The 13,845-nt window shown below is 29.0% G+C and overlaps 1 protein-coding gene across 1 annotated transcript in view; it reads right to left on the reverse strand.

Annotated features, from left to right (window-relative positions):
* LOC148309258 (protein grainyhead-like) overlaps positions 1–13,845 on the reverse strand; it is a 117,761-nt gene that overhangs the window by 65,234 nt on the left and 38,682 nt on the right. Inside the window, exon 5 of the mRNA XM_088260425.1 lies at positions 10,230–10,408. Coding sequence (XP_088116551.1) covers positions 10,230–10,408 — 179 coding nt within the window. The remainder of the gene's footprint in view (positions 1–10,229; positions 10,409–13,845) is intronic.

The raw sequence follows: 13,845 nt of genomic DNA on the forward strand, positions 1-13,845 counted from the left end.
GTGATCAAGGATTTGGACACACTTAAAATGCTGTAATGTTATATTGGTAATACTATATTGAAACTATGAAAAAATAATGTAAAATAAGTATTTTACCGTATCATAATTGAACAGTAAAATACTTATAATATAAATACTCATACTTACATAAAATACTTAAAAATACACATAATTGAACAGTAAAGTACTTAAAATACTTAACCATAAAAATAGATACAAATAAAAATAAATTAAATGGAAACGAATGGAAACAAATCCTAAATGGAAACAAATAAAAAATCTCTTGACGCCAGGATGCTTATGCCCACATAGGTGATTATTTGCAAATTTTCTCTTTAAAACGAGACAGGGTCCATCAGAGACTTTAGATGGATGGCAGTAATTAGAAAATTCTCGAGAAGCAGAAATGTTATAAGAAACTTAAGTATGTACCTTCATTATTAAATTTATAAATAATAAAACTTAAGTATGACATTCCTACATTTTTGTTTTCGAATCGCTTATTACAAATAAATTACAACAGAATGACAGCAAGATCAATAAGAACGAACTTATTAATTAAAGAATTTATCATTTAAGCTTAATGAATATTGATGGTCACGTGAGAGATAAAACGAGATACGTTTATTAATTCAATGCCATGTGAAAAAATAAGTCATTAATGTGTGTTTGTTTATAAGGAGTTGGGTGGAATAAAATTTGTATTGTTCTGAAAATAATGGAAAAATCACTATTTTTTTGTGCAATAAATATATATTGGTATATCAACACCGATGAAGAATACGGAAGCTTGGGTATTTACAGGATTTTCGACCCATCATAGGTTGGCTTAGCTGATCACTTTATACATATGTAATATTCACTAATCTACCCATGATTGACAACCACAGTACTCAAATTTCGGAAGTTATATTTATGCTTTATTTGAGACCTTCTTTTGCATACTAGTTAGTAGGTAATCGGCACCATTTATGGTTGAGTCGAGTAAGTTTTTAAACTAGCAGACCCCTTCATAAATGCTCTGTAAATACCCAGACTGTATTCTTTTTCGTTTATGTCAAAATATCAATATAAACAACTCCTAAGTGGAAAAACCCTAATTTATGAACTATGTTGTACACACTCAAAATAATGTGAATCCAATAATTTTATTTACGTATTTAAAAATTTACATTTTTTTCTTCTAAACAATCCTTGATATACTTAGACTTTTTTGATTATTACAAAATCAAGATTTATTAAACTTGTCACCATATTCCATCAGTTTTTTTACTATAACAATTCATAATTATCTTTTAAATAAATAAAATAATGTTATAATTGTCAAATTTACCTAACGAAATAAATTAATAAGATCATAAAATGTAACTGAACATTATTTCTCAGATTCCATAGGAATTTGTGAAGAAGCAACACACGAACTATACAGCTGATAACAATAAAATATACCGGAATAATAATAATGAACCTACACGACAATAAATTAAAATAAATTTTCTATTTAGCAATCAATACGAGGGCATTGGTTTTCCATTAAAAGTGATGTAATATCCGAAACCATTAAATTAACGAACCAATAGATCAGATGATAACAAAACACATTATTTTGATGGGAATAGAACTTCCATTTTTATTTATTAGTGGTACTTTTATAAAATAAATTCTGAGGTCCTGAAATTTAACGAATTTTCATGATAATTTCTCAATTGGATAAAATGTTCTGTTTTTAGCCATCTTTTAATTGTATTTTGTAAAATGTTACGAAATCGAAATAGTATGTTTATTAATGATAACCCATGTCTATAGAATAAATTTGACATGAAGATTCGAGAATAAATTAAACAATTTATTGAACATCCTTAGACAAGGCAAATAACAATTTTGTTAACAGAATATGGGAGGGGTATGAATGTGAACAGATTATAACCGTGCTGTATAATAATCATTGGCGTAGTTATAACGTGAAAAAAGGCCTTAAACCCGATACAGCCTACGCTGATATTACCGATTAATTGATTCTTACATAGATTGAATTTATTGATAAACAATGTCTTAACTTATATTCATATGTGGTCTAAAGAAAATTTTACGATACAAAATATAAATTAACATGTTAGGTTTATCAAATTTCACAATTTTACACTCGTGATATGACAAATGAATTTAAAAAAATAGGAATTCTATAGCACTTTATTTTCTTCTGTTAATTTCTGTCTTATTTTCATAGTATGGGCAACCAATAAAGGGGACATCCTTATGTATTAAAATGGTATATTTTATAAAAATGTGTTTAATTTATGAATAAATAATGCCACCACCATCTTCGCAGTTCATTTATTTTAAGAGCTTAATACTCCATACACTTCAACGTTCTTATGTTCCCTTTACAGAATTCATTCGAGTGGAAATATTATCGATTACGTCACGCGGTGTTAATTTATTATCGATCAAAATTCAACCAATTACAATATTCACATGGATTAACACAATTAATAAGAACATTCAAACAGATGACAGTTTCCTGGTTTGGTGAAGGAAAAAGAGTCAAAGTAGATCATGGGATTAATGTGATAGGTTCGCCTACGTTCGACGAGATGGTAATATTTTACTACCACATGTGACATTTTATGAATGTAAGTTTGTCATTTAGAGACATCACGCACACGAGCATCAACGCCAATGTAAAAGAAATTTTCAATGTAAATTTAATTTGGTAAATAACTCTTTTTATTAGAATCTATCATTCCTCATCATTCTCAAATACCGATGTTGAGTTTTGAATCAATTAATTAAAATAATACATAACCTCCTCCTGTCTTCCTTCTAACCCTAATCTGCTCCCAATAGTGCATAGGATACTGCATCGCATTGACGCAGTATTATCTTTATCGTTATTTACATGAAGGCAAGGTGATCATTTCTGCGTTTCGGGGACCAGTCCAGGGTAAAATTAAATAAATATTGGAGGATAAAATCACTAATATTGTTTTTCACCCCCCCCCCCTGGGAATCAAACCCGGAACTTCCAGCACGGTAGCTAAATACGCTAATTATTACACCACGGATGCGGACAAACATAACTACGTATACTAATCTGAATATAATGGGCTTATTACAACCCTTTATGAAAAATGATATACCGTCAAAAAAAAGTTGACATAAAACCAGAAATTCGTATGGTAATAAATAAAATCAAACTTGTGAATTTGATTTTTTTCTTCTTTGTAACAAAGGTAGAGAGATACACACATATTGTATAATGTTATGAAAGAAGCTCGTGTAAGGAAGATTTTAATCTTTACATTTTTATCGATATTATAAAATGCTCACAAATCAGACTCAGCGCGAAAAGGAACCACTAATTTGAATACAAATGTGTCTATTACCTGAGTGTTTATTATTACTTTACTACTCAGAGCGTTTCCTGAAACAATTTTTACACCCACGACCACTTATTTTTTGCTAATTAAAAATAAATTGCTTCGCGATAAAATGACTATGGCCGCATCTTTGAAGAAACTGTGTTTCATACGTCTTTTTTCGGACAATCTTATAATCGGAATGAGAAAAACGGGCATATAAATAGTTATTAACACCGACGACAATTATTTTTAATTGGTTTAAGAAAATTAGGTCAGATTCGTGCCACTATAATTTATGTCGACCATCGGAATAAAAATAACAGTTCACATTTGCATACGCATAGCTCAAGAGATTTTTTGGAGTGAGAATAAATATAAAATAATGCATTTGAAATGAGGTAGGTACTAAAAGTTATAAAATAACTGAGCTTTTAATGTTGTTTTACACGTTTTAACATACAAAATTTCTTTCTCTATGGAAATATTTTGCCAGGGAGAAAATCTAGTAAAACAACCATCTCCCGACAACAACAAAAAATAAAAACAATATTTAAAGTGTGTCCGAATCTCTAAATTTATTATATATTAAATAAAAGAGTGAAAATTCCCTTTATTTTCGCTCCCCTAAAATCGAGCTCGGCACCTCCAGCACGGTAGCCAAACGAGCTGACCACTACACTACGGAGGCGGATTACTTATTAAGTTTCAACTTCTAATTCTTTATCCGCACCCAATGATGCATAGGGCACTGCATCGTATTGATGCAGTGTTGTCTTGATCGATACTTACGTGAAGGCAAGGTGATCACTCCTGCTCTTCAGGGATCAGTCAAGAGTAATATGAAATTAATATTATAGTGTAAAATCACTATAATATTTATTTTCATCCCTCCCTGGGAATCGAACCTGGGAGCTCCAGCATGGTTGCTTAACACGCTAACCATTACAGCAAGGAGGCAGACTTACTAAGCTTATCAAATTTAGTTAAATATTAGTTTGAGTTTAATCTAATTCGGCTTCTCCTGATGTCATGAATAAGGGAATTGTTTTATAAAAATGTGGAATAAATATATGCGGCTACCAGGAAAACATAAAGGAGAGGAGGAGTTTTATATTTATTTTAGTATGCGTTTTCTGCTTCAGCGAGCAGTGAATCATTATCTCAAAGTTGCAACTTTTTTAACCCGCTAGCACCTGCTGATTAACCTGTCGCAAAATAACATGAGTGACAGTAAGACGCGTTGGCTCAGATAAAGGAAATGAGTTATGCTACACATAAATTAAAATCAAGTTACTTATCGAAAAGTGCTACAGAATTGCGGCTCGCACACGCAATCTGAATTCAAACAGGATCGACTGTTCGTATTATTTCGTTATTTTAACTGTCCAAACTCAACATTTACTCGAATAACCATTTAAAGACAGAAAAATCTAAATATTTGTTTTTTGTAACTGCAGATAGTTGTTGGTAGAATTCCATTTTTAATTGTTGGGTGATATGTATATCCAAAATTCAACACGGTTATTGGATTGAATTCTACTTTATTTACATATATATGATAATATGTGACGCGTTTCGTCTTATTAAGACATTATCACACACTGACTCATTTTGTCGTTCTGTCAGTGTTTGACAATGTTTTAATAAGACGAAACGCGTTAAATATAACCGTATATATGTATATAAAAGAAAAAGAAGAATTCAATCAAATAACCGTGTTTAATTTTGGATATATTATCCAACGATTCAAAATATTTGTGTTGAAAAAGTGTTGAGTTATTTTTTATCGCTAACAAAAGGGACTGTACACTATGCAATCTTGAAGAAAAACTATAACAAAACCATTATTTATTGAAATAATTGTTTTTTAATGATAATGACATTAATGACATTTATTTCTGCTTTGTCTGATTGAATATAATTCAATATGAAAAGATGAAGAAATTTCATCCTTTACATTTACGAAAAAAACACCAATCTCACAATATATTGAGAGTGGTAAAACTTGTTATCGGTCAGCAAAAAGTAATCGACTAATTAACCAGTTTTTAATATAATAAGCTTTTTGATATCGTACTTTCAATTCAATTCTGGGTATATATGGCGTATTAAATTTTACCGGATGTACGGAAATGGCAGCGTTTAATAATATTGTTTTTGTTTATGACTTATCAAATGCAGTCGGAATACTAAAACGGATATAATTAAAACATAATGTCAGGCACTTTATTATACCCTGCCACTTAGCGAAGAACTGCTTATCATTGGTATTAAAATGTGCAAGTCTATAGCGAGGTACCAATGCTATAAAGTTTCTATCAAATATTGTGAATACTCAATGTTTTTTTTTTAACAAAAAAGCTAACTTAATGTTTGATTTTAAAATTCTAAAGGAACATGTGTGTTCTTCAAATTCACAGGAAATGAGATAAAAGTTAACGGTATGCTGCAATTATTTTTATCAATTAAATCAATAATTATTGGATTCCAAGAAAAAACAAGATAAGAAGTGATGACATGAAAAAAATAATTAATATATAAACCGTATCAAACCGTAACAATTTCATATCATCAATTTATATATTTAAAAAAAAATCAGAAAATATCTATGTTATAATACCATGACCTGTTGTATAAGCTGTCTTATGGTTTAAAAGTATTCATATCTGGGTTAATTAATACTCTGTTTGGGTAATCCAAATCTCATGTATTTTTATAGCGATTTATTAATATATAAACAAAAATGTTTAAAAAAAAATTAATTTAATTATTGAAAATAAACAAATTAAAATTCAATTATGTCTTTAAAGTCAATTTATTACAGGGAGTATAATCAACAAAATATATAAATAAGTCTTTGAAAATGAACCTCTCTTTTATTAATAATTAAAACCGAACAGTTAATAAAAATGCGATAACCTCACCCGACGTAAGAATATTATTTTTTAGTAACTTAATTATATGTGATATGTGGTTGAATCCAAAAGCGCGGCAAAACGCGAGTTTGATACAAAGTATCGGTAGCTACCTTTAAATGGTTAGATATGACGGTATTTATAAACAGACTTAAAGATAATATGCTAATGTGTTTATCGTGTAAATACTAATGGGTTTCCGTGACCCCAGACTGGCAGCAGAGGGTTTTGTTAGGAATCGTATCAGTGAAATTAATTTACGTCGGCTCTAAGCTTCTTAGGGTATATTATGAAATTATAAGTAGACCTTATTAACTCAACTTTATCTCTATCGTTATAATGCACCTTCTTATGTTTTATCTCTCAATTTTCATGAAATCATATTACTGACGTACTTAAACTATGAACTATATTCTTAAGATATATTATGAAATTATAAGTAGACCTTTTAAGTCAATTTTATCTCTATCGTTATAATGCACCTCTATATGTTTAATCTCTTAAATTTCATGAAATCAAATTGCTAATGTACTAAAACTATGCACGTCAAAACATCCGAGAGTGAATATTTCTTCGAGGAATAATAATTTAAATAAAACGATAGGTAAATGTCACTTTTTTCATTTTTAAGTCTAAGTTTATAAAATCGATCATGACTCAAGCTAAAAATAATTTCATTAATTGATTCGGCAGTCACTTTGTGGTAAAATCTATCCATTTTTAATAAATGTTTTACTTAGTAAATACTACTATTTCTTAAAATCTACTGTGACACGTGTTTCGATGCATTCCGCATCATTTTGAATACGGTGTTTGAAAATGATGTAGAATGCATCGAAACACGTGTCACAGTAGATTTTAAGAAATAGTGGTATTTACTAAGTAAAACATTAATTAAAAATAAAAATAATTTAATTTCCTACAAGTTACGTTATACCTAAGTACTATAAAAGCCTTCAATGTCAAAAATAGACTAATTCAATGTGAATTCCAGAACAACATTATGGATAATAATATCAATGAACTGCTCAAACGATCATAAATGAAAACTAAATTGTTATTTAAAAAAAATGCGAATTAATTTTTTTAATAGTTTTTACGTTTTTAGTGATTGGGCTATTTAATGTAAATACAGGATTAATAAAATTAAATATAATAAATATTAATTAGACAAACGAAATATACTATTGTATTGTATGTTACTTAATTACTTGTACTTACCATATTTTTGCCATAGCTAAGACATGTAAAATAAATAATTTTTCTGAGAAACATGTTTATAAAAAAATGACACCAATACCTGAATTTTTTTTAAATTTTTTAAGGGGTGGTTTATTTTGACATTAAAAATTACTAATAGTAAAATAAGGGTAAAGAAAAGTTTTACTTTTATAGTCAAAATATGACATTAATTTTACCACCAGACTTTTTAATTAGAAAAACAATAGCCATTTCAGCAATTAAGTCTTATATACGTACATATTAATTAAGCGATAAGATTTTAAGTCATTAACGAAGTTAAACATATATACATATGTATGTCAAATAATACATTTTAGTTTATCAGTACCCAGTCGCTGTATGTACATTACAATAATTCAAATAGATTACGTTATCAATAAAATTACAGGGCATTTTCATAAAACAACAGAGCCAGCACAGTGCATTTATATAAAAAATAAAATCATTCAACACATCAAAGATCTGGTTTTGGTCATTTAACACTCGACAATTTATATTTTTAAAATTTTACTTTTGCTCGGTAACTACGACAGTTTATAAAAATCTATTGTAACACATGTTTCGATGCATTCAACATTATGACAATGCTGTAGTTTTCCTATTTATTTGAGGAAAATATACTTTAAAAACCATGAATAGTGTTTGTGGAAAATGGAATTTATTATGATTTTTTTCTATTTTTTTATTCTTAATACGTAACATCGTCGTTTATTTGTTGTGATATTAAAAAAGGAAATATTCGTTTAATTACATTCATAAAAAGATTGTAAGTTCCTTTGATTTCTTAATTTTTCACGATTTCACGGGAAAATAATAAAGAATTAAGGAAATTAAACCTTGGTTTTAATGGGCCAAATATTAAAATTATGACCCAAAACAATGAAGAAATAATACATAAATATTGACATTTTTTTTTTCTTTATCCCGATTGTACAAAAATGAGCATATTGCATGAACTTGACGAAGCTAAGGGTGTTAATTCAGGGGTCAATTCAGAGCGGTACTAAATCACACAGTTGTTAAAAAAACACTTGCATAGGTGTGAAAGGGTGGTGGGAACAAATCTATCATTATAAACTGTAAATATATTTTTTTAAATATTCATAATCGTGGGACATAATATGCTTCACACGTCGATGGTGAAAAATAAATCAACTCCACATCTATAATTTTATTTCCTATTCATACATACATTATTGAACTGGTAATTCCGAGAACGCCATAAATACTATGTTGGCATGGTGTTAATTATGGTGTTTTTGTCCATTTCACTCGATTTTTATGTGTTGGTATACTCCACATTATTTTTTAATAAAAAAAACTGTAGCCGGCTCTGTCCTCAATATGTGAACGTTTCTTTAAAGTTTTCTTAATGGCAGATAAGGAGCACATACTTATCAACGGAAAGTAATTAACTTTGTTAAAACAGGAAGCTTCAACACTTCATAATAGGTATATAAACAACTACTAACTTACAGAGTACCCATAATATATTGCGTGACATATGGGTATAGCATGCCTTGTCTGATACTCCTCTAGCAAAATTATTACTCATACGTTCCTTACACGAAATTAATAACATTGATTTTTGTAACAAAGCATCAAATTTCGTATTATCGAATATGTAGCACTTTCAATAAAATACGAAATTAAAAAAATCTTTGCTGTTTGCAAAATATAGGGGTAGTTTTATACCCGTTCAATTGTCACGTGTAAAAGCGATTCGCGAGGGAAATCATACTTGCAGGTGCAAAATTTAACGTGAGAAAATTCTAGAATAAACGCGTTTCAGGATTTTGTAATGAATTCATGGTTTAGACAAAGTTATATTTAAGAACAATCAATGTTGAGTTTAATACACGCGATGGTCGTTGCGTGTAAGTTGGCAGTAATTTGATAATTACTGTCTCTGGGCGCGGTCATTTCACTCCGCAAGGGAGTTTAATGTTTCTACACGTCAGATTTAAATATTTAAATACGCATTATATTCAAGGACTCTGAACCTCACGCGAAGACATACAGAAATGAAATTCTCTACAATCTTATTTATACTACTGAATTATATAAACCTTTGTTTTACACAAAAGAGTAGTACTCAAATGATATTTTTCAAAGTATGCGATCCGATATAATTGTTAAAAATGAATAAAATATACCTAAAAACATTATCATTTTCAGGAAAAAAAGTATTGAAATCAACAAAAAAAAACAATGGGTCTTTTTATCGTTTAAAAAATTCTTTGTACCATGTACATTGTACAAATATTTTATCATCAAGGACGATTTTTTTGTCATTGGACATATTATATATTTTTTGTATGTTAAAAGCTTTGTTAACTTTGTAGTATGGCAATATAATACTCTCTTTATCATTCATGGTTTTCTCTGTGTAATACCACTTTAACACAATGCTCCAGAATAACCATTCCATCACCTGGACAAATGTATTCTATATTTGACCTGATGATGGAAGGATTATTTTATTATGATGTCTACAATTGAAGGTGGAATGCCTATTACGAAACCTGTAGTTATAAAGTAGTGTTTTTAAATGGTATCACACAAATTTAACGATGAACGATGAGGAAAGTGTTAAAATACTTTTATTTCACCAAATATTGCAGTATAAATCTGATCCTGTGAAATGATCAGATAATTGAATTGAAGATATTCGTTCGAATACAAGTCAAAGCAGGTAAAAAATACTTACAATTTAGGTATTTGTATCTTGTCCGCGTCATTTTGCCTTCCAAAGTCGTGCCAGGGTCGAGAGCGACCCGCGGATCCAGGACTCGCCTGCGCCCTGGCCGTTAGTGACCCGCCTTCGAGTCCTCCGGTGACCGAGCCAGGACCTCCGCCTTGTTGGCACAGCTCCGTGTATTCGAACGACTGCAAATGAAGACTGTTATTAGACATGAACTAAATTGATTTCATAAAAATAAATCTCAAAGAAGCAAGGATATGTAATTAAAACATTATATTGAGTTACTAAAATTCATAATAACTTGTTGAAATAACAATTTTAGTATGAAGGGACTGTAATTCATTATTACGGGAAACCAAAAGCCTACGATACCTTATTTTTAACTGTATTTTACTTTCTGTACATGAACTTTCGAATGAACTGATTTCATTCGAACAAAACGTTCGATAAAAAACAAAATTGATCTTTAAGTAAGGTTTTTTGCTATTATATATTTTTGTTATTTTTAATATTTTCTATACAAAATTATATTCAGAAGTACGTTCAATATAATATATTTGAATATATTAAAAAATAAATATTTGAAAAAAAAATGCATATGCTCTTAGGAATAATATAAGGAGTTTTATTGCTTTTGATATTTTCATTAAAATATATAGTTGACTTAAACAATAGTAAATTAGATACGTCATATTACAAATAAATGCAAAATATATTAAAAAATAGTAAAAAAATTATAATGTGTATTAATATTTCCGCTGTGCAGACTGAGGACAATTGAATCGCAGGGCAAACCCGATCCATATAAGAAATCCTTAATATTTTCCTAACAAATACAGCGAAAATTTTTGTTTTTTAATTCTTATTATGATTCTAGTTTTGTCATGCTTAAGACACTTTTTAAAAACACCGTCATTTTTATGGTAGCCTCATTTCTGATTTCTTTTTGAATTACAAAAAAAATGATAACAGTTTTTTTTAAATTCAACTTAAAAATATTTTTATTCTAACACATCTATCCGGTCTCTGTTCGGACTACATTCATCAGTTGAGATGAAGTCGGACGTCAGTAGTGTTTGCATTCGTCTGACATTTTTATGGCCCATAACTTGGAGTTGGAAAGCAAATTATTGGTAACTGCGTCTGCGTGCAGAACTCGATTCGCAACTTTTATTGGTGTGTCAATAACAGAACATGACCGGATCAGGTAATAACACGGGTAATATTATAGTTTTATATCACCTACGTATGTCAGAAAAGAAATCAACTTTATGAACGATCTAAGCTTGTATTTTCTAGGATGAGTCCCAAGCACAGGGCCGTATTTTATTAAATTTATGAATCGTATTTATATTTTAGAATTATTTTTTAAATTGAATAGATTTTTTGAGTCAACTCAGATATATTTCATTGTTAAAAAACACATCAAAATTAATATTGTGACAATTGTTTCGCTTATTTAAGGCATTTAAAACGCAATTTTCAAACATTTGTTTAAAAATGCCATAACTAGGCGAAACAGTGGTCATAATTTTCATTTTTATGTGTTTTTTAACAATAAAATACATCTTAGTAGACTCAAAAAATCTGTGTTTGATTTAACAATTAACTCATAAATTAAAATGGAGTTCTACGAATTAAACGCTAAATCAATAAATAAAGCGTATTTATAATCTCATTTTCTGCGATATTCTTCAATTTACAATTTTTAAAGAAATCAAGAAGTGTTTCACAAAAAAACTTCATACATTTATTTATTTTAGTTATAGTTAAATTCGCAGGCACGAAATCTCAAATAAAGTATGATTTATATTTACACTTACCAATCAGTAACTGAGGCAATGTCCTACATTTTACGAACGTTTTAGTAATTGAATAAATTAAATAAATGTTTTATTTATTTATTCATGATTAAAAATCACATGCCGACCCTGGTGAAGCGTACAACTTTCTTCAATGACTGCGGATATCGTAAATATTTCAGGATCGAGCTTTTTCATGGGTGTAGGTGGAGCTTTTTTACTGCACACACTGACCCACGTTCGTGATGTGTTAATTAACTCTGATTGGTCGTATAATGTATAATAATCATTATTTCTTAGTCGGTCTGCATAATTTCCTCCATCATTAGATATTGTGGAGCAATTCATCAATCGGTTGTTTGGTTAATTAGACCAACTCTCCGGATAAAATAAAATAATAAATTCTTTATAATTTTTTCATACATTTAACAACGCAACGGTACCAATCAGTGAGATATAGCTTTTTATAGTTTATATAACGTATAAGGATTTACGACATAGAATTATAATGCTTTTAAAAATTACCATATACAAGTAATTACTATATTTCTATGTATAAATACATGACCAAGATGAAGTTTGATATTAAAATATATTATATGCGACTTTATTTGTATTTTATTTTAATCATAATATTATATTTGAATTATCATAATTATTCAAAACTAGGTACGTGCAAAATACATTATTAAGCATTTAGCATGCGTAATGTTTAAAAAATCCAAACTAAATACTTCCTGGATATTTTTTTGAAGTATTCAATGGTAACGTTTAGTTTCCGGTCATTTTTTCGGTAATTTTAAATCTGCTTCTTGGGTGCATTTTTTCATTATTTTATTCATTTCGTTTTTTTAAGGATGTAACATGGTTGTCAGCTAGTAAGGATAGGGATGGTATTAATATGTCACACACCCAGACGTATTGAAAATGAGTATTCTTGAATGCATTATATTTTAGTTTTGAAACTATTTATTTTAAAATTAATATTTAAAAATAAACACTCTTTTCAGCGATTAAAAGTGATTGTTCAATCACGTGTTCTGTTAATTTGAGGGAAACTTGCGAATGGTTTGCGAATAATTTCCTTGTTTTTTTGGATTAAGAAGGAAGCAATAAGGCGTTTTAATAATAAAAAATTAACAAAACTGTTCCTACATAACATATGTGTATAAAAACAAAACATTTAAAAAAATTAATTAAGGATTCTTTATTAAGTGGTAAAAAACGAAGTGTTTTCTTTAATCATTGTAACATGTCTTACCACAAAGTTAATGCCGAAACAATAAATAAAGGATTCTTTTGTCAATTACAGTTAAAGATTGAAATTGTGCAATAAATTTTCTGAAAAGTGCAATTCAATGCTTTCATCGACTACTGAGGAATAATATAAATTCAACTAAGTGAGCGTCCTTATGTATCCAACAAACATAATTTTTACCAGGGTATAAAATTGAAAAACTTATGTGAAAGTACTACAATGTATTATTAGCATATACTTTAAAAAACGTAATTAATCAAACATATATGTTTTTAAATCATAAAATCCTACTAACAATACAATTTTTAACCAGCTCTATTCGTAAAAATCGTCCCAATAAAACTTTAAATAAAACTATAAAAGTATTTTGGTAAAAATAAAATTGTGTTTAGTGTCTCGTAAAATCAGAAGGACGCTTTGTGTTATAGTGGTGAGGAATATTTTATTTTGAAATTGTAAAATAGGATAACACAATAATATTCCAATAAAATATTAATATATGGTTTAACAGTTTGACTATTAAATTCACAAGCTGGATGTGCGAGGGGAGGTAAAGCGATGT

Source organism: Brachycentrus maculatus, unplaced genomic scaffold, assembly GCF_059751285.1.
Source record: "Brachycentrus maculatus isolate JH-2025_06_01 unplaced genomic scaffold, ASM5975128v1 h1tg000135l, whole genome shotgun sequence".
NCBI classification, from domain to species: domain Eukaryota; kingdom Metazoa; phylum Arthropoda; class Insecta; order Trichoptera; family Brachycentridae; genus Brachycentrus; species Brachycentrus maculatus.